This window comes from Coturnix japonica, chromosome 19 (genome assembly GCF_054131305.1).
Source record: "Coturnix japonica strain WE chromosome 19, WE-NBRP24, whole genome shotgun sequence".
In the NCBI taxonomy this organism is placed as follows: Eukaryota; Metazoa; Chordata; class Aves; order Galliformes; family Phasianidae; genus Coturnix; species Coturnix japonica.
Genome location: NC_140681.1, coordinates 2,974,624 through 3,002,277, shown reverse-complemented (window position 1 = coordinate 3,002,277; position 27,654 = coordinate 2,974,624). Strand labels below are relative to the sequence as shown.

Sequence of the window (27,654 nt, the reverse complement as noted above, 5' to 3'; positions counted from 1 at the left end):
ATTTGCCTGTCCCCTTATTAAAATACTAGGTACAAAGTCTGCCATTTCTATTCAAAGATTGCATATTTTTGCTAGTTGCCAGCTATTTGCATTCCCAGATCAATGCATCTGAAAAACATGAAGGTTTCTAAGCAGAAAATGTTTGCTTAGGCATGTATTTGACTTAAGTCAATTTGAAAAGCTTCAAGTGTTACAGAGTACAGAAAGTCAGGCAAATTCTCCCATCCTTACAGTGTAGAGCTCCCTAAAGACAAATTTACTTCTCCTCTTGGAGATGGGCAGCAATTCCAAATAGCCCTATTCATGTCAATTCCGTATTTCTCCCTTCAGATTGTCCTTCCACCAAATGTGCTTAGATCACCTGCCAGTGTTACACTGTCACAGAAGCAGGCAGCCTTCTTGGTACAGTCACTGAGCCTTGGAAGCAGTAGCAACTCTGGAGAGTCAAGGAGAAAGGGAGAAGATTAGGGAGAAAAATGTGTGTCCATGTGATAGTACAGCAGGAGAGAAAGAAAATCCAATTATGGAAAGAAGGGAGAAGGAAGAAAAGGAAAGGAAAAAAATACATATATATGTATATATTTGTCCTGAGACTTTCAAGAGTAGAAAATATAAGTCAGGCAGGGAGAGAATAAAACACTGACTGTGATCAATCAGAGCCAAAACAGAGACAAAAAGACAGAGGAAGGGGCACACAGATGCAATTCCCACTGCCCTGGTTCTTCCCAGAGCTGTGTGGTTGGCACTGTGAATGCAAACCAGCATCCCCGCATCACATCTGACAGTGTAAACTGTTCTGCAGAGTGACAGCTGAGCTTTATTTCAAAGCAACACAAACAGATCCCTGGGATTTCTTTCTCTTTAAAAGGAGAAAATTAACTACACACCATAAATGTCTACAAAGGAGATGTAAACTTGCTGCCTCAAGGCTGGAAGAGAAGCTGAGAGAAGAATTACGCAGTAATTCAGGTAACAGCAGGGTCTGAAAAACAGTTTTTCTTTAGGGAAAGTTTTGACAGTGCTCCTTTTCAATTCAAATGAATAAAAAAAATAAATGAATCAGAGCATTTTGAAGTTCTGAAATGAGAAAACAAGAACAGCATTTTCAAAAGAAAGGAAATTGTTTATACTGTAGATTTCCCCTGCAGATATCAGTATATAGTCTTAATTGAAACTATTTCTTCTGGAAACATTTGGTTGCTTTTGCCATTTTTCATTTGTCAATTGTAACAACTGAGAACGGCCTGACTGGTAAAATCCAACCAGTTCCACCACTGTGTCACTTCTTATTCATCACCCAACGGCGCTGCAGCAAGATGAGTAGGGAAGGATGAAGGAAAACATCTGTCTGCCCTTTCAAAAGCCCCAGCAATACGCTGTGCTCCTGTCAGCTTGTCTTCCTCCCGCTGTTCCAGGCTTCTCCCCAGAGCTACTCATAACCACACCACACACTTGCTCACTGCCTTCATCTCAAACATTGCTCCTCAAGCACCTCAGGCTTGTTCCAGTTCCTCGTTGAAGACACTTCTGCCTGTGATTTTGGTCACTGGGCACGTTTCTGCTTTGTGCAGGTACTGATGGAGCTGATCTCAAAGTGTCCCAGGACCAGCTAATGCTGCAGATGCTCTTTGGAAAAGCAGAGGCTGCACGATGTGCATTGCCTTTAGTGGGAACAGAATCATTTCCAAACGTTCTGCAATTTCATTTTGCTTATATTGTAACACCAAACACAATGGCTTCTGAAAACCTTTTGTTGTTTAGCTGCAAAAGCAGTTAAGCAACGTTCAGACTGGCCTTAATTTCTTAGATTGATGTCACAAAAGCAATGCAAAGATACGTATACATATTTCCAATCCATTTCCTTTGCATTTGATGTCCAAAGGATTGCAAGCAGAACAGCCTATGCATATGAGATTGCCCCATGTATGCTGGTTTCCTCAGTGCAAAGCATGCTGTCCCACACCAGCTTGGACAACTGGCTATCTATTGGCTGGCTGACTACTTGTCTGACTCCACCAGCTTGCAAAGCACCAAAGCTTGGCCACAAGTAGCTGGTTTCACATTTAAAAATAAAGAAAAAAAGAAAAAGAGAAAAGAAAAACTACCACCAGCAACAAATAAAAGAGAACTCAGGAAAAAATGTGATGGGAACTATTACTGCCATATTGAAACAGTAGAGATTTTAGTAAAAATCATTAATATTACATCGTAAAAGAAAGGCAGAGCTGCTTCTCTTATTCTTTATTTTGATATAAGTACTGACTTCTTAACTGCTCCTCCTCTGAAAGCATTTAGAGATTTGAGTTTGACAATATCAGGGCAAAGCATAGGAAAACACATTTCATCAGCTTCTCTTCCAAGAGAGACATCTTGGATGCAGAAGGTTTTCCTTGATTTATAAAGTCATTCGGTTTGAAGCAAAAAGATGTTAAAAGCAGCTCCCCCTTTCCCCCCTTCCCCCTCCTTTTCCCCCCTCATCCCTCTTGGGATTTAATTTAAATGCTGAAAGACTACAGCAGTACTATCAGCGTGCTGCAAACAGTGAGAGCCCTCAGAGCTGTATTTTCATAGTGACATTAAATGTTTATATACATCTTCTGTGAAAAGCTGGTCTTTATTCAGATTTTATTCTCTGGCACTAATCATCCCCATGTAAATCTAGAATTGTTGCCTTAGGACTTAACAACTGCTCTGACATCTGTCTTTGCAAAATAAGATGACCCATAGTCACTTTAAAGTGTTTAAATAGCCTCACTCACTTTAACAGATTGTCAAGATCCTTAGAAAACAAGTAGCCTGATGTGGGATATACATCAATATACATCCCGTGCTGCTGGGAACAGGGGTTCCATAGGAAATCAGCCATGACAGATAGCCAGATGAAACATAAGACTGCCGTGTTTTAAACCCAGCAAATAAAGGACAGCAATCAGATGAGAGTTCTTCCAAACTGCTGATTCGTACAAAGTTTTCCCATAGATGGGTTGTGATGAGCTGTTCCCACACTAAACCAGCATTTGCCACATCCCCATGATAGCTGCAAATGCTTACAATTTCATAAGCCTGCATTGCACCCTCGGCCCATGTTGTCTCAGTGCCGTCTTGCTCACTTAATCTATCGTATTTAAGGCTACATATAAGTGGAGGGAAAAAAAAGAAGCAAATGCCAGGCTGCCAAAAGAGATATTTTTCCTATCTAAGAGTGGTCCTGGCTTCATTATGAGATCCAGAGGGAACACTAAAAGGCTGCCTTCATACAAGGCATGTTAATCACAAAAGGAGACAAAGGGGACGCTGTTCTCTTCCATAACAGAACCTCCGTTCCACCCATCATCTTTTTCACATAAACCCTCGTAAATTGCTAAATCAAATTGGATCCTTTGGTTTGCAAAAAAAACCACTGACACTTTGTCACTTACTCCAGTCCGAAACGTTTGGTGCCCTAGGCTGCAGGAGTGGGCAAGCAGCTTCACGAGCAATTATTTCTTCAGCCAAGGAGGTATTAAAAAAACAAATAACCCACCTCGTGGCACACATGACACACACATGGCTGTAAAATAGCCAGCAAAAAGTATTAATATCCCATTACAATGTACAGTTGTAATGTAATGTATAAAATGTACCATCAGACCCTTGAAATTATAAAGGGACATGTGATACGTTTCAAATACAGTGTCCCAGTGCTGGCAAAGCCGTCTGGTTTTTGTACGAGCAGTCAGGGAGTTTTGAAACACAACAACGCAAATCACCTTTCCTTCTCTAGGTCTCTGCCTTTTGTTGCTCCAGCTATAGTTATCTCATTGCAGCGGGGTTAAGACGCCGCTGTTATCGCTCTTAGGCATCTGCTGCAGATCTGCTCCTGCACATAGACTGCATTTGCAGTGAACCCTCCAGGGAGTGGAGCTGCCAGACAAGGACCCTTGCAGGAATGGGCCCTGAGCAGGGACCGAGGAACATGATTCCTACAAGAGGTCTTTCTGTTGTTCCCATCACACAACTTTTCCTACCTGGGTGACAGAATAACCCTTAGCTCCCTCCTTTTCATTTGCTGCCATCAGCTGCAAATCTCTCAGCCAGAAGATTGCTGCAACAGGACCTTCCCTTACTTTTCAACTGGGACAAAAAGAAAAAGAAGAGACAAGGGTCAACTTGATACGATTTTTTTTTTTTCGGAGCAACAGTTAGAAATAAAGAGTAAAAACAAAAAAGAAAGAAAGAAAGAAAATGACAGAGAAGAAAATGGAAGTAGAAAAAGCGGTTCGCCATAGTTATAGTTTTGTCAGCTAATACATAGGAAGCACTTCTGCACTGCTCTGGGAGGAGGTGATAGTTAAAAGCAGGCTGCTGAGCAGTCAAAGGGGACTGAAAACAGCTCCAATGCTTTGCTTATATTCTCTGCAGTTCAGCAGAACAAGGGAGACCAGCTGCTTTGGTTTCTGTTAGAGCCTGATAAACAGAATAACAGCTTGCTGTTTCAGTAGGACCAAAATATTTAACCTCTTCGGCTGGGCACTGACTGCCACTGCGTTGCTTGGATGGAAACAATCACATCTCACTGCTATGCGGCACCGAGGAGATTTGTCTTCCTTTGCACTCTCATCTGTCACACAAATCTGTCTCTGTGGTGTGGAAAGCGGTGATGTTTTAAGATTATCTTTATTTTGCTATTTTACCTCTTCGCTCTTTCGCGTTTCTCGGCTCCAGCCCTGTGCTCGCCTTCCAACTCTTCTTTTCAGCACTGCCTGGGATTCAGGGTGCTTTGATTCTGTTTGACGTATGTGGGGCTTGAGTTTCGGTGCAAGTTTGGCTTTTCAGCTCAGTCTAAATTTACCTGTGCTTTTATGCAACTGGTTATTTTCAATGCTGTATCATCTCTGTGCGCCGTAGTGCTGTGGTGTTCGTGTTAACAAAGTAGAGCTTGTATGTGCTTTGCTATTGCTTGAAAAAGTTGGCTAGGATTTTAACTTCTGCCCTCCGAGGTAAAGAAATTGACTGTATAAAATGTAAGTTTTTATCTTCCTGGAGCTTTTATAATTCCTGACTGATTTATGGGGTTTCGGTTTTATTCTGTGGGTTGGTCATGTTTCTCTTCACACTGTGGACCGTAATTCCTTTTCCGACTTGCTCTGGAATATGTCCTTAGAAGTCATTTGATATTAAACAAATTCAGGTGGCAAATCCACCATCAATATGCATAAAATTCATGTATAATTTTAGGTGAATTAAGCAAGCAGTATTTGCGTTACGTACTTGAACGCAGAGACAATTTCCAATTGCCATTCGCATTGTCAGCATTTTTCTCCCACTCTCTGTTCTAATTCGGAGCACTTCTGTCAATTTTTACAGCGATTTTATTTGTTCATTTCACTGCATTTATTTTCCCAAATGGATGCATTTCTCACTGCTGTCCCTGGCAGATTTTGTTTTGCCTGTGTGTGAGACAGAGATCTTCATGTTTGTGTTCTTCACTCCCCCTCTCCCCTTTTATTTCTCCCCATGCACTGCACAGCTGCCTGTTCTTTTGCCTCAGTCACATGATGGATGTGGTACCTTATCACATTCAAAAGTGACTTTGCTTCTTCACCAGCATTTGCATGTTTTCTGGACCATCTTCTTAATCTCAGAACCAATTCTGACTGAGGTAGGATGAGATCTTTGGATGCATTTGACTGTAGATTTTGATGTTAAATATATGGAGAGATTGGAACCTGTATCTTATTTGGATAATTTAATCCCTTTACCAAATTCTGGACAGTTGTTTTTATGCTTTCCCAAAAACTAGTCTTGAGGCTGATAGGTTTTCTTGGTTCAGTTGTTCTGCTGTGTTTGGTTTGGTTAGTTTTCATTTCTTTTTAATCATGTTTCTTGTTTGGCTTTCTGTGCATTGAGGTTGTACTTCCCCATACATCTGCCTTATGCACTTTGGTTTGTTTTTTTCTTCTATACTGAAACAGGCTCAGAAAGCTTTTGCAAGTGTTGCACCCCAACTGTAAGGAGGGGAAAATAATCACGCCTAGGGGAGATAGAAGAGAAAAGAATCACAATTCTTATATGTGGGGGAGCCGGGGGGGGGGAGCCTCCACACTTTGAAAACTGGGGAAAAAAAATGCCAACTTCAGTATAGTTTTCCTCATTAGTTATTTCCTTTGATCTTTTATGAGTGACAAAACTCAATATACTCAGACTCATGTAGAGCCACATGCCTGAATTAGTTCTCGGTACACTGCAAGGTTAAGATCTACTAAAAGCTTTGTTGAGAATTATAATTAACACCTTGTTTATTAAGCATATATCTTCATGTTGAATGCATATTGCACAGAAAAGTCATTGCATTGTTTTTTTTCCTCGTTACATCTTAAATTTGCTGTTTAAGAAGCGTGTCAATGGGAAAAGCCACAGACCTTGCATTTTCTATTTGTTTTTCAAATCATGCTTTCTTTTCAATCTTTTTTGACTTGAGGGGCTGTGGGTTAAAGTCTGATTTGATTTAAACATACATAATTCAAATTAAGTCCTAAGGAAGCTGCAGCCGGTAATGAGAAATGCCCAGCTCTGGTATATCTTTCATTCACTCCTCTTTGCACTTCTAACCACTCATTCGTCTCAGAAAAACATTCTCATCTGTAAGAAGCCATTCTATTACTAATAGCATTTAAATAACAATTTAACATGACCCTGCTCACCATTCAGCAGAACATCAAGCACGCTCTTGTCCCATCAATACAAGTATTCCGTTTTCAAATATCCGAGTGTACCCACATAAACTTGTTGCCCATTCCTGCAGAGCAAACTCCTTCATTGGGCTTTGCCATGTGTCCACCACTGATGCATTCCCTGCACAGCATCAAGCACTGCTGACAGATGGAGCTGCGCTCCAGGCAGGCTGCGGGTGCAGGAGCTGCTGATGGCAGCAGGAATGTTCTTTCTGGACAGAACCCTTCAGGCTCTTTGCAGTCAGCTGGTAACAAGACGTGCTTGAAGCTGGCAGTAATAGAGCTGCCTTTAAAAAGAATAATAATAATAAAAAGAATGGTTAAAGGTAACAAATTACACTGAAAGGAAGCATATGAAACTGAAATCGTCAGCTGTGACATTTGATAAACCATGGTGGCAGCTATGCTCTGGCTGGATGCAGCTGACACCTGTAACCAATTTGGGAAGATGAGAAAGAATGCAGACTGACACCTTTCTGAGCCTGAACCATAAAGGGTCTGCAGCGGCTTATATCCTACCCTTCCCACACTGAGGGGTGTAGAAGCAGCTCTGTACAAATGATCTGAAAGCAATACAGGCTGCATTTGAGGGAACGTAATGCATTGAAAAACAAAAAAAGGAATAACACTGCAGTTAATGGATATATAAATATTGTTTGGGGATCCGTGCTCAGCATTTTGTCTTTTCCATGCTGAATTTCAATGCTTCTTTAGCTTGTTTTCTCAGTGTACGTTCCACAGCACTCAGGAATGGGCTGCTTCAGTGCGTTTGACCCAAAGCCTGACGCTCAAGATGAGTACGGTCAATTTTCCTGGAGCTAAAGGGGTTTTAGGGATGTCAAGACTTAAAAAAACATTTCTAAACAACACCTTTCCAAACAAGTAATAGGTCAGTATGGTAGGAAAACCAAAGTGTGGTGGTGCAACAACAGTAAACGCAGCATCTGTCTGTCCAGGATTACTCAGTGAGAAGTGCAGCCCTCACACGCCTGAGCCAAAAACATTCCTGGCACAGATTCAGACACTTCCAAAATGATAAATTAAAATGAAGTTCTAACCATTCGTTATTGCAGTAATTCAGACAATGACATAATGAGCTGCAGTTTTGCTTACAAGTTGCGTTTCCTAGTTTAAAAATAAGGAAAATTCATTGTCTTGAGTCTTTGTAATGAAAAAGAAAAATAAGAAGGAAAAAAAAAAAAATGGAAAGAAAGATTTCAACCTTTGGTTGGTCATTTTAAAGTCTAATTACTAATGAACCAGAATAGGTAAGATCTTCATTTTTTAGTTCTGACTTCTTCTTGTGACTTCATCTCAATATATCTTTGCTGCTTTGCTTGAAAAGTCTCCTGTCACTCCCTCCCCCCAGCTCTACCAAGTAGGTTCAGTGATTGAGATGTTCTACAGTTTCTCTTTGATATTAAACAGATTGAGCTTCAAGAGCTCTTTTCAGATGTACTTTTCCATTCCTTTGATCATTTTTATGTTTTATCCAAACTCCTTCCACTCAATGAGTGTTCTTCACGGAGTGTCTTCCAGTAATAGTCATACCAATGTTAAATAAATATTCTCTCCTATTGAAGTCAGCCCTGTTTTCTCATTCAAGAGCTACATCAGCACTTTTGACAGCCGTGTTACACTGGGAGCCAATTTCCAGCATAACTCCCAAAACCTTTCAATTCACTGCTGCCTAGAATAGAATTTCCCCATCTGAATGTACAATATTTGTTTTTCCTTAGATGTTTGGCCATGACTTTTTTCCATTCTTAAAACACATATTGTTTTCCTATGTGTAGTTTATCAATTAACACATATTTCCGCCATTTGTCTCCATACTTATTTACCACTTCTGGGCCACACATGGATTTCCCTTCTTCTATTAAACAAAAAAAAAGCTGTGCCTTGCAGCATTTCGTAGAGGCAGTCCAGATCTCTTGTTGATCTGGTGTAGATACCAAGGATTGTTCCAATGTCTTTTGCCCATATGGTACGCTACATCCGAGTTACTGGTGCCAGGTTTCTAAACACAGAGACAAAGGCAGTGCAATTTGACTTATTCTTATTTTCTAGTTACTCATTTCTAAAAGGGAACATTGCTGTAACAAATTGATTCACCTTAAATAGCAGCAAACTTCAATGGCTCCTACAGTCATTACTTGTACAGACCACAGCCATGATAACATGAATTTGACCTGTTGTGTAAGGAATATCTAGATACCCCAGCTTCTATGCATGTACTACACAGAAGGAAAATCTCTTAGTAAATCTAGTACACACTTTGCTTTCCATTCACTGCAAATAGATATCACAGGACACCGAGCACTTCTTCCAGTTCTGTCATGTTCCCTATGGGACCTCTTTGCCCTCTGATTTGCCAGCAAATGTCTCAAAATTAATCAACAGGAAAAGCCATAGAGCTATTTTATTTCATTTTTACTATCAGATATAATTTAACCATTGCTCTGATTTACCACTTTCCCATCACCACCACAGGAACTAAAATCGCCCCAGCAATTCCTGAAGCTAATCCGCTGCCAGGAGCAGATCAAGTATCTCATAGCTCAGACCCTTGGAAATAAAATAAGTCACTTCTTAGATGCATTGGCAGTAACATAAACTGATTTGTTCCAGTATACCAACATAAGACAATACGAGAAATCTCCCATGCCCAAACATGTACATTCTCTTAAACAGCATAGTAAAAGAATAGAGGGACTTGTCAAAAACATCTCTTGATCAAGACAATAAGTAAAACTCTTAGAATATAATAAGGGAATGAGTACTTCATATAGCAGTTCCTCTAGAAAGTGAACACAGGAGCAACCACGGTTTTAAAGCTTCTTCTTCCCTACATTCTTCAAAGACAAATAACTTTGTCCACTTCCTCTTCTCAGAAGAAATGCCCCTCCTGGCTGCACTAAACACACAGATGCAGTAAAATACACAGACAGGGACAGTACAGAACACTTAAAGACCATGTAATAAAATGACCTGAGTCCCAACACTGAGAAGAACGTTCTCAAATGGAATCCTTGGCTTTGCCCCTGACATTCAAACTCACTGAGAACCAGAATGTTCCTTTAGAGTAATTTTAGAAACATAAAATATTATTAAAAGTTGATGTTTCTAAAAATCAAGCAGAAGATTAAAATTGCTTACAAACAGGAAATAAAATTTTAGCCTATGATAGGCAGATTATATTCCAAATGGGGCTTGTATGGAGAAAAGCCCACAACACCCATTACAATGCAATGACTAAACGAGAGAATACCACTTCAATTAAAGCCAAAAATAACAATATGGAAAAGAGGAGCTATTTATTTTTCTTAATAACTATTCAATATCAGGGTAGAAATACAGAAATTAAAACACACTTAACCTTCTAGTAGTTACTGAGAAGTCATTTTAAATCATCCAGGCTAAATAATTTGCCACAGAGCATTTAGCATGCTAACTTATGAGCAGAACGTTTCTCATCCCCAAGAGGAGGATTCGGCAGCATCGAGCACTCCTTCCCCCATAGTGGTTAAGGCAGAAATCTGGAATTCCTTCTGTAGTCAGTGCATCAGTTGATTGATCCACTCTCACACCCACTCATCTCCCCATGTTCCCATGGCTTCATGTCTTTCCTGGTGGAAGCGGTGCCTCTTTGAAGGAAGGCAAAATAACCACTTTAAAGCAGGTGCTATCTCTTAAACTAGGGGAACTGGGTGGGAAACAATTTCAGTAAGTCACAGAACAGCTTAATAATCGCCCACATGAATAATAAAGCTATTATATAGGGTTGGTTTGACACAGACACTAGAAAAACTTTGGAACAGGACTTGGAGAACTTGATTTAAGAAAAACAGAGCACTGTAAGGATATCTCTTGCCATCAACAAGGTCAGTAAAGGAATACTGCCTCTTCTACTGAAAAATTACATAACGAACAGGAAGGCCACAAAGAAAGAAAATAGGAAAGCCAGTTGGGAGAAGTGTAAGTTATAAATTCAATTCCTGCTGTGCTAGGAGATATTAGGAAGTTACTTGGTCATCCAGCCATCTCTCAGGAGAAAAAAAGAATGAAAACAGAGGAATTTCCCATAGGGAAAAGAAAGGTTTCACAGGATTCTGTTCCTAGAAATTGAAATAGGACTGATTAAGATCAACATAACACTATAATCATTAACAGTTGGTTTAAGTGAGAAAGCCAGTTAGGGTGCATGGGTCTAGCAGGCTCTGAATGAGCAATAGCAGAGAGAGCAAGCGGTGACATGTATAGTAAGCTATGGCAAATGTGGTGGACAAGTCCTTCTAAATAAATCAGGCTCTGCATTTTTCATCCTAACATAGCTGATCTCTGAGCCCCAGTGAGATATGGATTCTAGCTGCCATTAAGAATGACTCTAACCCTTTACGACGATGCACTCATGGCAAAGGAGGCTGAGCTGAAAATCTTCCAAACACCCTTAAAACTGTTCAGTTTGAGAATGCAATAACAGTATTAGTAAGTGCCGTGGGTTACCTGAGCTGATCCCACGTGGGTTTCACACAGGCTCTAGCTGTTGGAGCACTGTTCCAACACCAGTCCATGCCCCAGGGCCCATCCTTAAGGCACAGGAGTGGGGCTGCCCTCCATATCCTCACCTATGCTGATGCCGAACATAAGCACATTTTATTTACAGCTGTGATATACCTGAGAATGACAAATCTTGTTCAGGATCTAGAAACAGTGCGGGCTTTTGGGGGGTCAGCTATGTTTGAAGCATTTAAGGAAGCCTGTGCTGCATTTTTCTGACAAGGAGCTGGCAGCAACCCACCTCTGTTTTAGGTGTCAGGTGGAACATGAAGAAATTGGGTGTATAGGACAGTATCATAGAAGACATCTGCTAGATCACATGCTATCTCAAACAGTGACATTTTTGAATCACATCATTATTCTTTGGTGGTATCCATTCTAATTTAAATGCATTTTTACTCCACATGGGTGACCAGCATTGAACTCAATATTCTAAATGAGCACCGGTGTCCTGCATACAAACTTATTAAGTGCTTTCATATTTCTGTTAGAAAAACATCTCTTAATACATCCTAGGACCACATTTGCTTTTTTCACAGCTGCATCACATTGTCACTCTTGGTCATGCTGTGAGCAATATACCCAGTTCTTCCCCTTCTATTATTTGATATCCATAAACCTTTACATTCAGAATTTTTTTTGCAGCCAAGCCATGACCTGCGTACTGTGGCATCTCATTCAATTTCATTGCTTCGTTCCTCAGGAATATCCAGCTGGGGATGATGAGAACAAGCTAGGGCAACAGGGAAGGAGTACAAATGAAAAAGACCTATATGCGTGAAAGGCAAAAGAAATCCCTGGGTCAAAAGCAACAGTAAATGAAAGGAAGTTAAAGGTAGAACCAGCAAACAGATATAAAAGGAGTTGGTGAGCAAGGAAGGGTAGAATGAGTTTGATTACTTCAGAAAAAAAGTTAAGTTAAAATCACGCTGAAATTTAACATACAGCTTCAAAGACTACAGAAGTCTCTCCAGTGAACTTGTCTCTGTACAACATGCAGAGTTTGTTTCAGTGAGCTGATTGTGGTGATGGCAGAGAAAGACTAGAGAGCAGACAGTGCCTGTTCTGCTGGGCCTCCATACTTGGAAAGGAAAAAGAAGGGGGGGAAAAAAGCACAACAGGAGGAAAAAGTCTGGGAGGAAGAACAAAAGGAACAATAATGAACTGGGAGAAGCCCTCTGGCTCCACATGCCAGTCTGACTTTACTCAGCTTACTCAGCATTTCATAGACTTCCTTCAATTTAAAGAAGAAATGAAGCAGAAATTCAGATTCATCACATTGTTACTCTATCAGTACTTTAATCCTAGAAGTTCAAGTCATTCTTTTGGTTAAGAACAAATCAAGGATTGCACTGTTTTCTGCAGTTGAATAATGATTTATCAAAACCCATGTTATAAAAGGGGAAAATTGAGCTCTTGCTGCTACCTGACCACAGCAGGGACTGGATTGGTTTCCTGCATGGCAAGGGCAGCAGGAGGACGTGCCCACCTGACAGCACTTTGGGCAGAGCAATGAAATCCCCAAGCTGCAGGTGTAGATATGTAACCCCTGAGCTTCACTTGCAGTTCTGCCTCCAGGGGAACATCTGGAAAGACTAAGGGAAAATATATAGGCAGGAGAAGAAACAGAGCTGATAGCAATAAGTATTAGAGAACCCATAAAAACAGTCCTGGGATATTGCCTAAACATACTCCCAAAAGAAAACAAAAAAAAACAAAACCTTGGAACTAAGTTTGCTTTAAATCTGAAAAACAAGCTTGCTTTTCATCTACAGAGATGTTCATTTTCAGACACAGCACATGGATTGTTTTATTTTTAACCAAACTGAGGATCTATTTGGACACAAGCACCACGACTGCGTGCTTTGCATTATTTTAAACACTGCCTGAGAGTATTTCATGGCTTCCAGAACAGCTGAGGTTGGCATCTGCAATTAAAAAACGTATGTCAAATTAGTGAAGAACAAATTCTGCAAAGATAATGCCTGTGCAAACAATAGGGCTGGCAGTAGCTAAAGAATTTATCTCCTGGCGATGCAGCAGTATTTGTTTTACTACATCTAATTGTAATGAAGAAAATAAGAAAACTCAGATTATTTTGAGGGTTTCTGTTTATGGTCAGTAGCAGATGGACAAGATATACAGTATTTCCCACAGGAAAAATAGCCTTGGACACCAATATTGCACTCAGGGTGAAAGGAGATGGATGTGTGTACAGGGACACCCACTGCGCTCAATTCCTTCTTTGCCACACCCAGACTATGTGTGTAGCAAGTCCATAAAAGTGATTTTGCTATAATGGTTATTGATAATTAGGCAGAAAATTGTTGTGGTATGTGGCTGGTACCCCTGGCAACTGAGGAAGCTGAAGGAGGGGTGTAGCAGTCTGGGTGACATCCAGGAGTCTGTGGCCAAGCCCAGTGTCCACATCAAGAGAAAGCAGTAAGAAACAGACACTGGAGATGCCCACCATGAGACAGGGGACCCTACTGGCCAACCTGACTTGGCATCTGTAAAGGCTTGTTGTTTCCTGGGGTCTGGGATTTGTGACACTGCAGAGACTGCTGCGGCTCCTCTGTGCCCTCCTGCTGCCCATCCACACAGCCAGCCCCGGCAAGGCCAAGGGAGGCATTGGACCAGTCAAGAGCAACTCAAGTTCTCTGTGCTGCTGGGATGTATAAAAATTTGTGGTACTCAATGTCTTCCTCAGCTTTCACTGGTCAGGTCTGCTTTTGGCCTCCCAGCTGCCTAGAGGCAAATCCATGCATCAATGCATCACTATCCTCTTGCAGGGAAAGATGCAGTCAAAGGGCACGTAGATCAACTGGACGTAGTAAAGTCTAAGGGATAAGGTGAGGTGCATCCCAGGGCATCATGCTGCCTGGTGATGTCTTTAAAAGGCTGTGGCAACTGGGGGACATTCTTTATGCCTAGAAAATAGGAAAATATCACATTCATCCTCAAAAGATGATCCAGGGAACTACAGGTCAATCAGGCTGATCTCAGTCCCTGGGAAGGCAGTAGATAAAATATTCCTTGAATCCAAGTAATTGAGAGCAGTAAGGATAGATATATAAAGGCAAATCATGCCTGACCAGGCTGACTGCCTTCTTTACTGAAGTGACTGGAGATGTGACTGCCTGCCTGTGTGCATAAATGGAACAGTTTCCCAGTCAAAGGCATCTAGCTACTTTGGAACTGATGATGAAGAGGCCAACTTGTGCTGGTAAGTGTATTAGACTCACTGGTTCAAGAACTTCCTCGCTGTTTCAGTTTCTCTGGTTTCAATAGGTGGTGGGTTAAAAACACATCAACTGTGCTAAAATTAAACTGCAAAAAAATCAGGCCAAAAAGCTTTGGAATCCCATTGTTTCAAAGATAGCAAGGAGACCAAACGTGCCAGTTTTTCTAAGGTGTTTTTTTTTCCCTAACAAATCGTCATATATTTCTTCTGTCATTCACTTCGCTTTCCTTCTAGCTTTCTAACCACAAATTAATTCCCTGAACTCTGTTTTTGTTGTTTTTTCTTTTTCCACTGGTTGCTTGATTTTATTTGTTTGTTTTGTTAAAATTAGTGTTGCTGTTTTCATTTGCTTCGGTTTTGTTGTTTATTTTGTTTACTTTGGTTTTGTTTGTTTGTCATTTTTGGTTTTGGTTTTTACTTTTGATTTTTTTTTTTCTCATGGAATTTTACCTCCCATTTCTTAACCCACAGAAATCTGCTTTCCAGAAGTCCACTGTTTTAGTTTGCTATTATTTTTCTCTTTTGTTTCTGAAAATGGGACTCAGTCAAACATCTCTATTGCTCTTAGTAGTACCTCTATGCTATGATATAATTTTTCACAGGGTCTTGAAATATTCTGCTTTTGTAACCTCCTGTTGTTAACCTTCTTGCTGCTTTTGAAATCTGCAGGTTTCTTCTCCTTAATTATTAGTTTTTTCACACAAATGCTATAGTCAGCTATCCTATTCTTTCCCTTATATTCTTGCTGTCTGGAAATTTCACATCTATCCTGTATGCACAGATGGTTGCTGTAGCTCTTGGAGACTTTATGTGTGAAATTCTAGGTTACTAATTTGTACTTTAATGAAAAAAAAAAAAAGTGTTCTTCTAATTATAAGCCTTTAATATTAGATCCAATTTAGATCTTCATCCCAGCATTTTCTGTCTTACCATCATCATTCTCAGTGTCAGCAGTGGCAAAGCTCCAACACTAAAGGGCTATTAAGTCTGGAAATATCATTAATCACAAAGTAGTTGTAAACTAGAGGTGATCTCCAACTCCACTGTCAGATTGTTGTTGGTGCTTAGCCTTGTCGTGTGTGAAAGTGCTGAGTGTGTTGGAAATTTGGCTGGAACAATGAGCAACCTAGAAGGGATTATATTATCTGGAAAACAGAAGCAATGGTATTCCTTTGGAATGGTAGAAAACTTGCTTTCTCAAACATGTAAAACTTTCTTTTAATCACTCTTGGTCCACTGGCTGGGTTTTTGAAGTCTTTTTGTGTATCTTTGCATGGGTTTTGTATCTGTGTTTGTTTTATCATTAGGAATTTCAAAGTTCTCTTAAGACCCCGAAGCACAGATTTCTCTGTTGGAGTGGGAGATTAAATGACATTTATTAAGGCAGTTTCAGACTTGCAATTTCTTGACAGCTTTTTCCAACAGTTGTCATTTTGTTCCAGATATGTTAAAAATATTTGCCACAGTGTGTTTCCTTTACCATTTCTCTGTACCTTTACTTTCACTTATACCATGTCTAATTAAGCATTTCTCAGCAGCTGGACACCTAAATAGCACCAACACCAAGCTGAAAGTGATGAAGATTAAAAGGCATTTAGACAGTGAACTTCCCTGTCAGTGCCAGGGAATCCCTTCACCTCAGTCTGGAGCACAGGATATAAAACAATTCCTATTGGTCCTCCTCCAATTTGATCAGTGCATCACAACTACCAAGTTGTACCCAAAGCAAAGTATTAATAGATCAGAACACTGAGAAAAACACATTGCCTTACATCCCTGTTCCTGGAGCAATGCTATTAAGCCTTTCTTGGTTTTATGCTGTTTTGCTCAAGTATTCGGCCTTGGCTATCGCAATTGAAAACATGAAACACAATCCCTAAAAAACTCAAGGACCAGAACACAAGAGAAGAATAGAAGTGTGCTGTAATTTTCATTCTCATTCTTCTACAGTCTCACCTCAGAGCACACAAGGGCTTGAAACCACTAGAACAGGAATTCTATATAGATAAACATATTGCAGATAAACATATCGCATGCCCACATTTTCATTAAGCAGCTATTCTGAAGCTAGAGCAACTTTTCCTGTATTTCAATTGCAATTCAAAGGTAGATGTGTTTTCTTTTTTTTTTTTTTCCTGCTTGGGACTTTCCAGTGAAAAAGGGAAGCTTATTGGAACAGAAAATTTATCCTTACCAGAACCTTGGAAATAGTAAGAGAGAGAGATTTTTATAGCCCGTTCTCACAGCACTAAATGAAATAGTTCAGACGCACTGCGATTCAGGTTGGATCTGAGGAAAGCTTTGTGTTGGCTTTATTCCAAATTCTCCTGTGGTTTGGGGACGAGTAGCAGGTATTGCTTGTATTTAATTAACTTAGGAGTTTTCCGGTGTCGACGATGCCCTCTGAAGTCTTGAGAAAGTACAACAGTTGCATTCCCTGTAGTCAATTGCAAATAAATCTGCTCTTAGCACTGCCGAGCAGACCCAGTGGAGGCCCTGCCTGCAGCACTGGGGATTCTCATTTGTCTCAGGTGGATTCGTTCCCTTCCCTTCCAACACGTTTTCATTGCAACCCCTCTACTGAAACCTGATGGCTGAGACAGGATAGCGCTGTGTAGTAATAAAACGACCAACCAAAACATCAGGGGGAGCTACGCAGTCATTTTGTTGTACTTTACATTTAGTTTTTTGTTGTTTTCTTTCCCCTAAATACTTCAAAGATTTTCCATCTTAAAATCTTGCATTTTTTCAAGGAATCCGCTAATTCTTGTGGTTTGGGTTTGGTTTGGTTGGTTGGTTTTTAGGTTTTTTTCCTTGCATTCCCTCTTTTATCTGTTCTATCCCTTTCAAAATGGAAATAGAGCAGCAGAGCAGAACATAGGTGAAGATTTTTGAGTTACCGAGTGATGAAACACAGTTTTCAGTACTTTATATTCCTTTGTTCGCCTACTTTAACATTTCATTTTTCTAAGCAAGAGTTTTCAGCCAGCTATTTAGAGTGATCCCAGTTTATTTATGAGTTGGTCTGAGTCTGTCAGACGTCACAAAAAAATTTAAACTAATCCCTTCCAGTGTTTGAGGCAATCAAAGTCTCCAACTGCTCACTCTGCATGAGGATAAATCTCAGAGTAGAGTGAAATCAGTTGTGGCAGGAAACAAGCTCTTCTCAGAAGTGTTGAGTTTACAGGGTGCTACTGAGGAAATCAAATTCTTTCATGAAGACTTTTGATTCGAACTCACAAAATAAAATGGATTAGAAAAGACAAAAGCTCTTTCGCATCCTACACCATTTGCCAATTCATATTTGGGAAAAAAAAATGCTAAAGAGACCTAACGGTTGGGGTAAGTATAAAATATATTCTTTACATATTCAATAGTAGAATCTAAACTACAGAGGAAATGGCATAGCAGAGATAGCACTGCGATCTCTGATGGCGTTCAATAAATTCATTTCCTTTAAGCTGTTAAATGTTTGCTTTGTTTTTGGTTTTATGTGTACTTCTGTCAGTGTACTTGACAGTGAAGGGCAGTCCACATGTTAACCATTTACTTACATAATTTGCTGAACTGTGGCTGAAGTTCAGTGATTACTTCTCTGCTTGCAAGACTAACTCCGTGTATACTAAGAAAAATATTGTATATTAAATTTATCATAGTACATTGTAATCTAATTAAATCAATAAATGACAACCCTGTCAAGGTACTGCAATACTCTATTGTTTAATTTTTAGGAACCTGCTAGGAAAATAAATTCCTTTAAAACAAAGTCGTCCTAGAAAAGCAGATGTGCACCTTGCCGAAGTTAAGGAAAATAGTTTGATTACCTTAAGGAGTCTCTAATGATACCCAGAAGGAGAATTAGGAAAATAATCAGCAAAGTTGGAAAGTAAAACTCTCTTGTAATGCCAAAAAAAAAAAGGGGGGGGTTGTGGGGGGGAAATACATACATGAGTTCTGTGATATGATGGAAAAGGTGTATCGAGGCTAACAGTACTTTCATCTCATTTTCACTTCTGACTCCACTTTCTGCTCGTTTTGTGTTTCTGTCAGCTCTGCTTGCACACATCTAGCAGACTGTGCTATTAGATGTAACACTCCAGGGATATCTGGTCGATTTTGTTATCAAAATTGATGGGGTGCTCTGAAATAATGCCTCTTAATTTATGATGCTGACCCGCAATGTCAGAAGCTGGTGTTGGTGGGATGGTAGTAGGGGTTGAACCTTCCCTCCAACAACCTGTTCCATTTTGGTACCATGCAACAGATGGCAGCAGAGAGGCAGCCTGACAAAATGGTGTCTGATGAGGCAGTGTGAACACAGCAAAGGTGTGTAATTGAATTCCTGCATGCAGACAAAATAGTATCCAGTGATATTCATCAACACTTTCTGGATATTTAAGGAAGTCAAACAGTGGTTGTGAGCACAGTGAGGTGGTGGGCAGTGCATTTCAGCAGTGGTGATGGTGACCTCTGTTGGTACAGATTTTGAAGAGCTCAGTACGCAGGTTGTTCATCACTGACAGAAATACAGAGCTAATGGTGGTATGTTGAAAAATACTGCTTTGTAGCTGAGAGTTTGCTCTATCAAATAGTGTCACTGTGCTTTTTTTGTATTTGTTGAAATTTCCATGAATGAATAGAAGGCATTAATTTCAGAGCGACCTACATATATCTGTAATCAAATTAAAGGCTCCTCCCATTGCCTATTAGAAAATTTTCATCAAAACATTTACAGGATACATCTATCCACAGCCACTACTTTAATCCAGCTCAGGTCTCAACTTCCATACAGATTTGAGCTCTACCAGCTGTGTATCATTAGAGATACAGACACAGCAGCACCCAGATCCCAACAGGTTAACCCCTCCTGCCCATCTCTGTACCCCTTCTTTGGGCACTAATTCTTAATGTCCCTCTTATGGTGCCCAAAACCCCTCACAATACTCAAGGTGATGCCACACGAGCAGAGTGAAAACACTCTACTTTGAAAGCAGAAGCTCTTCGTCTTTGTCTCCAGCAATTAAACTGTCACAACCAGAGTAATTTCTTGAACTATTTGGTTTTGCTGATTCTTTTTAGTACAGCTAGTAGCTTTTCACTGACAAACAGCTACCTATAAATCTGAAGACTGGCAGATGGTCCACAAGGAATGTTCCATAACTCTGACACAGCACAAAACTACTACACATGGAAATAATCATTAACTTTGAACTTCAACAGCATTATAAATCTCGAAGAACATGAGAGCAGAATGGTAATTGGGTTTGTATACTCTGTGTTGCTGCACAGAGTCACTCAGAGGTTGTCCAGGGCCAGTGGCTTTCATCCAAGGTAGCTGGCCAGATTCAACAGAGGTCAGATTTAAATATGCTCAAATCCTATAGACATTGCTAATCTGAAAAAAATATGAAATATATACTATATCCTTTGGCATATAAGTGCCTTTCAGCCCTGAGGCTGTTATATTTTGTTTGAATGGAGGCTATGAATCAATATGCAAGCACAGCAGCCACATCCGGGATATAATAAAATAAGGTATTTCTTCATGTCTTGTTTGTAGACAGTGAAAAGTAATAGGAAACATAATTTGTTTTTATTGCTATTATTATTATTATTATTCTAGGTTTTATGGCACAAATCTGTAAACACAACTTTCTGGGAAAAATACCACCATGTGACAAGAAGCAGCCAAAAGTGAACGCAGAAATTTCTCTCCCCTGGTTGTTCAATAAACAACACTGTTATAGTCAGTGGGGAGAACTCATGTCACAGATATTTATTTTTAATTTTGAGGGAAAAAAAAAAACAGAAGGAAAAAAAAAGATTCTCTAGAGTATTATTTTTTGAGATGTTTTTTGTCCCCCCCACTAAGACAACTGCAATCCTAAGTGTTCAGGTATCAAGGTCGAAATAGTAGGAACAAATAATTGTCAAAGATATGTTAATAACACTGCTCGACGTCACAGAATTGCTAAGACTCATTTCCACTCCTCTCTTTTGCACACAGGTTTTGACTGACCTTGGTCTTCATGACAGTGGGATTTTTTCTCCCCAGGATGGAAAGTAAGAACCTCTTCTTAAGCTTACTGCTCTGCTACAGTTTGCTTAGAGCTGCCAGATCTCACCTGATAATCGAGGAGAAGACAGAATGCAACTTGTCAAAGAACAACAAAATGAACCTCCCAGATCTCCCACCCATCTCCATCGTAGGTCAGTAAATTTGTCATTTGATGCCAAAATAACAGGACTTGAAGAGAATGTAGCTGCTGTTTGATAAGGATTATTTAGATAACTCACTATAACATTGCAATTTCACACAAAGTGCTACACAGTGCTATGCAGAATTGCAGTGGCAATGCAGCCATGGTAATCAAGTATGGCAATGTGGTAAATCACAATTTAGTGTAAAAAGAACAACAAGAGAAAATCTGCCTTTAGTTTTGCAGTTTGCATTGAGGTTCCTATCATACTGTGTGTTTTTCTATATTCAAGAGCAAGGTTATTTCATTGATATGGGCATCAATCTTCCTTTGAAAGTCCAATACAAATAGAAAAAGTGAATATAAGCAAATGGTTTTTGGATCAGCTCTGGTAGAAAGCTGTTGATTTCTCCACTAAGGTATTAATATAACCTCAGTTTACCTGTGTGCCAAGTGATCTTAAATCAAGAAGACTACAAGGGAGCTAGAAGTCATCAATGTATCCAAGGCAGGATAGGCTATGCTCCTACCATTGCTGGCAGGTGCCCATTGGTCCTGTGAAGAACTTTGTCAAATAATTCTTGACATGACATTTTCCTTCACAAATATTTTTTCCTAATGTCAACCCTGAATCTTTCAGTGTAATTTAAGTCAACTTTCAGTTACCTCTTCAGGAGCGGTTGGGTACTTGGGGATGGTTAAGCTGAACAGCGTCACTCAGAACTCTGTAAAAGTTTGGTTATTTAAAAAAAAGCTTCTGTTGTTCACCTCCCTTCTGCAGGCTCCTAGGTCTTGTTCTCAAGTCAAATCAGCTTCTTAGCTTTTATTTTCTTTGCCCATTTACTCAAGGACAATGCTTCTTTTAGGTGAGCCAGCTGTACCACACAAGTCTCTCCAATGAAATCCAAGCCTTTTTATCCCTGAGCAAACTAAGGGGGTAAATGTAAGCAAACAGTGTTCATCCTCCTGTATGCATACAAAAAGAATGAGCATTTAACATCCAAAGTGAAAGAATAAACACAAAGTTCTGCAAGTAGCTGGTCAATTAAACAGTAGTTGAAAACACAGTAAATAAAAGATGATGAATATGAAATTACTGGCCAGTTGGGAGAAGGAGGCATCTCGTCTAATACAAAAGGAAGAGGCAACTGCTGTATTCATCTACTTGAAAAAAAATATATTGCTATATTTCCCTCGTCTGCCCACTGGGCAACATTATCTTTACCAAAATCTCTAGAATAACTGTTGCATATTTGTGTTACACCAGTGTTTAAATCTCAGTTTAATCACATCACTCCATCTTTAACTGAACATTAACAAAAGAATTCTATAAGCAAAGCATTCCAGGACAGTTGCAGATGTAGAAAATCACATTAGCACAGAATTGGATGTCATTGAGGTATTTTAGCTACCACCAAAATTTCAAGGGACAGCATAACAAAGCCAGCACAATCTGCCAGATGAAACTGGATCTGACCAACCAACACCAGTGGGTGCAAGCTGAGCTCTTCTTGAGTGGCCTGAAATCCCTTATGCTTGAAGTATAGTTTTTCCTCCCACTGTCACTTGATGATGGATGTGTAACCCTAACTCTGTAATGATGCTACAATAATAAACGAAACTGCCAAGCAGAGTATTCGTAATTGCGTAATTCTGCAGATTCTGGTAATTATTAAGTGTTCAAAAAGATTTGGGTAGCAAGTTCTGGAACAGACAAGGAGCCACTATTCATAAGTAGGTGTACACAAATCTTTTTATGCCAATCAATCATGGATCCTATACTCACAAATAACCACTGTATCAAAATATTGTGGTAGATTCATGAGAAGGGCAGCATTCGCACTTTAACAGGAAAGTCTTGCTGTTTTAGATCCCAAGACAAGTCTTAGTTGTGGAGTTAATATCAAGTAGGAATCCGTATTAGAGGTGACATGATAATAGCACTAATGTTCCTCAAAGGATAACGCAAGGGATTTCACAATATTAGTGCTCTGATCTTAAAAAAATAAGAAAATTTACAAACTTGCATCGTACGTGGCCTGACCCGGTTTAGATGCTATTTTTAAGTGAGGACAGATCCTAGAGATGAACTCCATCATTCTGCTGTGGCCACCTGCAGTGATGCGGTAGCAATGCAGGTTATCTATCTGCCTTCTCTTGCATAAAAATATTATCAAGCATATCTGTTAAATAATATTTGCTGTAAGACTGATTTAATGTTATGTTTTGCTTTTCTCTTTGAAGATTTAACTAAAAGATCCCAGAAAGTCAGCAGAAAAGAGGCAGAGAATAAGAAATCTTCCAAGGTAGGCAGCTGTTCAGAAAATACTGTCAAATTAGAATGGCTTATTATTGCTATATTTCACCCCTGTGCACTTATCCAAAATGTTTTTACAGTCATTCCCTGACTTAAATAACTTACATCAAGTTTGAAGCTTAATATTGTAGAAACAGATGGAAAATATAAATGATGGGGGAGAAAAAGCATGATCCTATATTAGTTACAGGTTATTGGGTTTTGGTTTTGTAGTTTCTGTTTTGTTTTATTTCACTGTCCTCTTACACAAAGCATACCTCGGGCTTGAGATGCTCTAAGTATTTGCACCACATCGGCCAAAAAAAGATACCATTCCCAATAACACCACATGGGTCAACTGTCCAAGCCCTACAGCCCAGGGGCATAAATTCACTCTGCTGATTTTTAACTGCACATTATCAAAACTCTGCAGTGCAAGGATCCAAATAATTTGGCATTTAGTTGAAAAAAATTCCTAGGAATTTTATCCCATCATTAGGTTCAGATTGGTATTTTTAAGACTCTCTTAGCAGAAAACAGCTTTTTTACTTCATTTTTTAGTTTGACGGGGCAGCTTTTTTTGAAGCCAAACCAGTCATTGGCTTCAAACTACAATCAGCAACTTTTAGAGTTCCTTCTTTTCCTTTCTAGTGTTTTGCATAGTCAGTCTTCTCTGAAACACTTCCTAAACCCCTCAGATTGCTAAAAGCCACAGGAGGTCCTGCTGTTCCCACTGCAGCTCACAGCAGGTCATTCTTGCAGTCAAACTCAGGCTTGAAATCTCCTAAAGCAATTACAGACCGCATCAGTTTTAACCTTACAAATGAAACTTCTGGTAAACTTACCAATATTAAAAGATTGCCTGGAGCACTTGTGGAAGGCTCCAGGGGCCTTGCCCAGGTGCCAGGCACATGCTAACCAGCCCCAGGTTTCCCCTCTTTCCAAATCACAGGGAAGCAGCACTCCCCATGTAGACTAGATCTGTTTGAGCTCACTCACCTGTGTCTGCAGCTAAGGATTCCCACATGCAAATCTGATGCACAAATGATCACCGAGCTCCAAAAGTAGCTCGACAAACGAGCTGGGGATCCAAGAGTAATTCATTACCTCGCTGAACCTGCAATAATGTCATCTTTGAAGATTCTTGCATCGCTTTCGTTGCTGTTGCTACATTCTTCCACACAAGGTATATTTGAAAGCTCTATTCATTCACATTTTTAGGCACCCATAATAGGGAGTGCCTATTGCCTACACTGCACATACATATGCAGTGTATACATATGCAGTGTACCATTTTTCTCAGTAGATAATCCAGCAGTTCCCATGGCCTGGTCCCATCAACTTTATATTGCTGCTTAATACAGGTCTCACTGCCAGCAACCACCAACTCATCTCAAGCCAGAAGTTCCCACATTCATTCTCATTGCATCTGTCCTTTATTCTGACCCATAATTGTTTTGCTTTTGCATGAATTTTCATGTTTTTGTTCCAGAAAAATGCTGAACTGAAGACACCCCCAAAACCAAGGCCCACACCTGCTGCTGACTGCGTGCCCAACTTCAAAACCTGCAAACCACACTTGAATTCATGCTGCAACTACTGTGCCTTGTGCAAATGCCGAATTTTTCAGACAATCTGCCAGTGTTTACTGTTAAACCCAAAGTGTTAAACCTAATGAGGAACATGTTAAGGCTGCTGTCTTTCATTAGCTTCTCAAGTGTATAGGTCAAACTGTCTAGCGCATGTAGCAATCAAAGTAGAGAGCTTTGGAGCTGATAGGTTGGATCTGTTGCTCTTCAATGGACAATGGTTTTCTTCATGGGGTTGATGCTGTCATAAACAAAATGGGTTTTTAGGAAGGCAACAGCCAGGAAGATAGACTTCGAACAGGCATTCTTAGCAGAACTAACTTGCATTTAAGGAGAATTCTGAGCTCTCTTTCTTTTGGGATTTTTAGGGTTGTAATTTGTTTTCTGTTTGTTTGCTTGCTTTTCCTTTTTTTATTGGAAGCTGGGTATTTTGTTCCTTTGTTTGAGAAGGGTTTTATTAACCAAAGATTTCAATATAGTCTAACCAGCACTGCAAAACCTGCCCACAATCTGGCACACTGAAATAGGACTTGTCAGCCTTGGGTGAGACCAGAGCTTAGGTTTGCCCTCAAGGACAGCACAGCACAGGGTTCCAGCAGATCCAGTACATAAAGCTGAAAATGCAGGTTTTGTGGTTAACTCCCCCCTCACATGTTCAACAGTTATGACTAGAATCTTTGTAGGTTACTCTAGCTGAAGGCAGTAGCAGCAAACTGTTGGCTTGAAACAAGAAATCTTCCTCTTCCTGAAGCCTTAATACTGAGTTATCCCAGATAACTCTGAGATCCCTGACTAAGCTACCAGGAGAGAGGTGGTAGGTCACAGGAGAGCAAGGAGAGAGCAGAACTAGAAGTGCCCAACACTGAAGACTGTTCATCTGCCAGACTCCAGCTCTCTTGCTTTTCACCTTCTCCATTCTGCATCTACCATGTTCCTCTCTTTCCCCAGCTCTCATACACTCTTTTTCCTCCCATGGGCCTCTCTTGATTTTAGTCTTTTCCCTTCCTCCCACCATTATGATCAGTCACCTGAGAATCCTGAATTTTCTAATGCTCTGCAGGTCTAATTTGAAGGAAATTTTTCAGCTGATTTATAAGAGAAGCTGAGGGCTACAAAATCTTCCAGGCAGGCAAAGACAATATAGATGATAAATAGTCCCTAAAGTGGCTCACGTCTTCTAACATCAATCCAGAGCCCAGAGCTTTAAATTTAGGCTGGGTGTTGACAGAAATGTCTGTTTACCTTAACAGAGAAATATGCAGTTGACAGAGATTTTAATCTAAGAAAGAGCCTAAATGATGGCAGGATGTCACAGTGTTCCTCATCCAGCTCTCATATATGATGCAAGTTTGAAATCTTTTGAACGTGTGTTACTACTTCCTTCAGTCAGATATCCTGGCTCAGGAATTCATGAGCTGTGGTACAAAGAGGATGAGAAGAAATACAATGTAGTGGCGGGTTTGGGAGCAGAATTTGGCTCCTTCTTTTCCTAGGGAAGCTGTACATTCTTGACAAGCTCTTTTGAAGTTTTCATAAGAAAGTGTCCTCAGCTGATACTAAAATGATATCCATAATCATAGTTTCTACCATAGAAACAAGTACTTGTCTAATCACAAGAGGCCACAGAAACTGTTCTTTAACAGGGTGAATGGAAGCTGTGGGGGAAATGGAAGGAAGGAGAGCCAAAATTCAAACAGCCTGAGCTGTTCTCTCAACAATAGCTCCCACTTCAGCTTGGCTGTCTGCTAAAGAATTGGGCAGCACTGAGACCCAGAGTGAGGAGTGAGAGATACAGAAGCTGACCCAGCTTGTCCAGGGCATGAAAGAAAATGACACTTCCATATGAGAGTAATGAGATTTGTTGTTAAACATATAGCACTTACTTTATAATATAGCATTTATGCATAGTGTGTTTTGACAGATTTGTTTTGACAGCCTTCCTTTTGTAACTGGAATTAATTAAAAGGAGATTCTGCTTTCTTTGCCATTCATCTATCACATCAAATAATACATGTAAGCAAGTACTCTGAAGTTGTTATTAGCCTCCTTCTCTGGCTAAAGATCACATTGCATGAGAGTAGAATACAGAAATCAATAAGTTATGTACATCTACTATTTGCTTCCTGCATTTTGTTTCAACAAGGATTTAGGCTAAGGAGTTAGTTGATTGTTTAAGAGTGCCATAAGGGAGATGTGATCAGCACAGAGGTGATACCACATACGCATAACGAACATGGAGTGTTTAATTTTGTCACATACCAAAATGTCTTCACAAAAAAAATGTACTGAAATACAAGTTCAGAAACAGACCCAGTAATGCTCTGAGACACAGAGAAATCTCATTCCTAGAGACCAATGTGAATGTTATCTTGATTACAACTGAGTAGCGTTAAGTACTAATAAACCATTATTGGCTTTTCCAAATACTGCCTCTCTTGTGGGAGTTTAAAACAGATATAGTGTTTTCCCATCTCAAGTTCCAACCTGATTTCTTACTGTCTCCTTCAAAGACCAGAAAATCCGAGTTGATCTGGGCGGTTAAAACAAATGCTAGTATTAACATCTTAACAACTACCAGCTCCAACACCTCAGTAATTAGCTGGGGAAACTCTGAAAGTGTTGGGAGACCCCAAAAAGAAAACAAACAACTTCTCATGTGAGTCTTTAGGATCTTCTCAATAAAACCTTTTCCAAGTTGTCTGTACATGAGTCAACAGTATCTGTGGTACTACAGCTGAGCGTGATGAGAGCTTTAACAAATACCCTTTTATGGTATGCAGAAATAAGGCTGACTTCATGATAAAGTTAGTTAAAAGAGAATGCTGTGGGGGTTGTGATCAAAGTAAGGAGCCGAGAAGTACTTGTGTGTGCCGTGCCCAGAGCTGACTCTGTAGAAACTCTGTTTTATGGTGCAAAATTTACATGGTGTTAGTCCCATGGAACATGCTTCTCAGGGTACTGTGAGTGACTATTTGTGAGAGAGCACAGCCCTACAATCGCATTATGTGTGAGTGGGAGCATTAAATAACAGCTAAAGCCAATGCAAAACAAT

General features: G+C 39.9%; 1 protein-coding gene across 8 annotated transcripts in view; it reads left to right on the top strand.

Annotated features, from left to right (window-relative positions):
* The window catches only part of ASIP (agouti signaling protein), a 72,126-nt gene extending 45,100 nt beyond the window's left edge, over nt 1-27,026 (top strand). For 4 of the 8 annotated variants that reach the window (XM_085520191.1, XM_085520193.1, XM_085520188.1 and 1 more), the window contains exons 2-4: nt 20,525-20,727; nt 22,962-23,023; nt 24,506-27,026. In XM_085520191.1, the coding sequence (XP_085376317.1) occupies nt 20,547-20,727; nt 22,962-23,023; nt 24,506-24,682 (420 nt within the window). In that variant the 5' untranslated portion in view covers nt 20,525-20,546 and the 3' untranslated portion in view covers nt 24,683-27,026. Of the gene's footprint in view, nt 1-3,877; nt 5,004-5,485; nt 5,642-20,524; nt 20,728-22,961; nt 23,024-24,505 lie in introns of those variants that run through there. The other 4 variants (XM_085520189.1, XM_085520187.1, XM_085520190.1 and 1 more) reach the window with 4 other exon arrangements.
* Nucleotides 27,027-27,654: the final 628 nt, after the last annotated feature.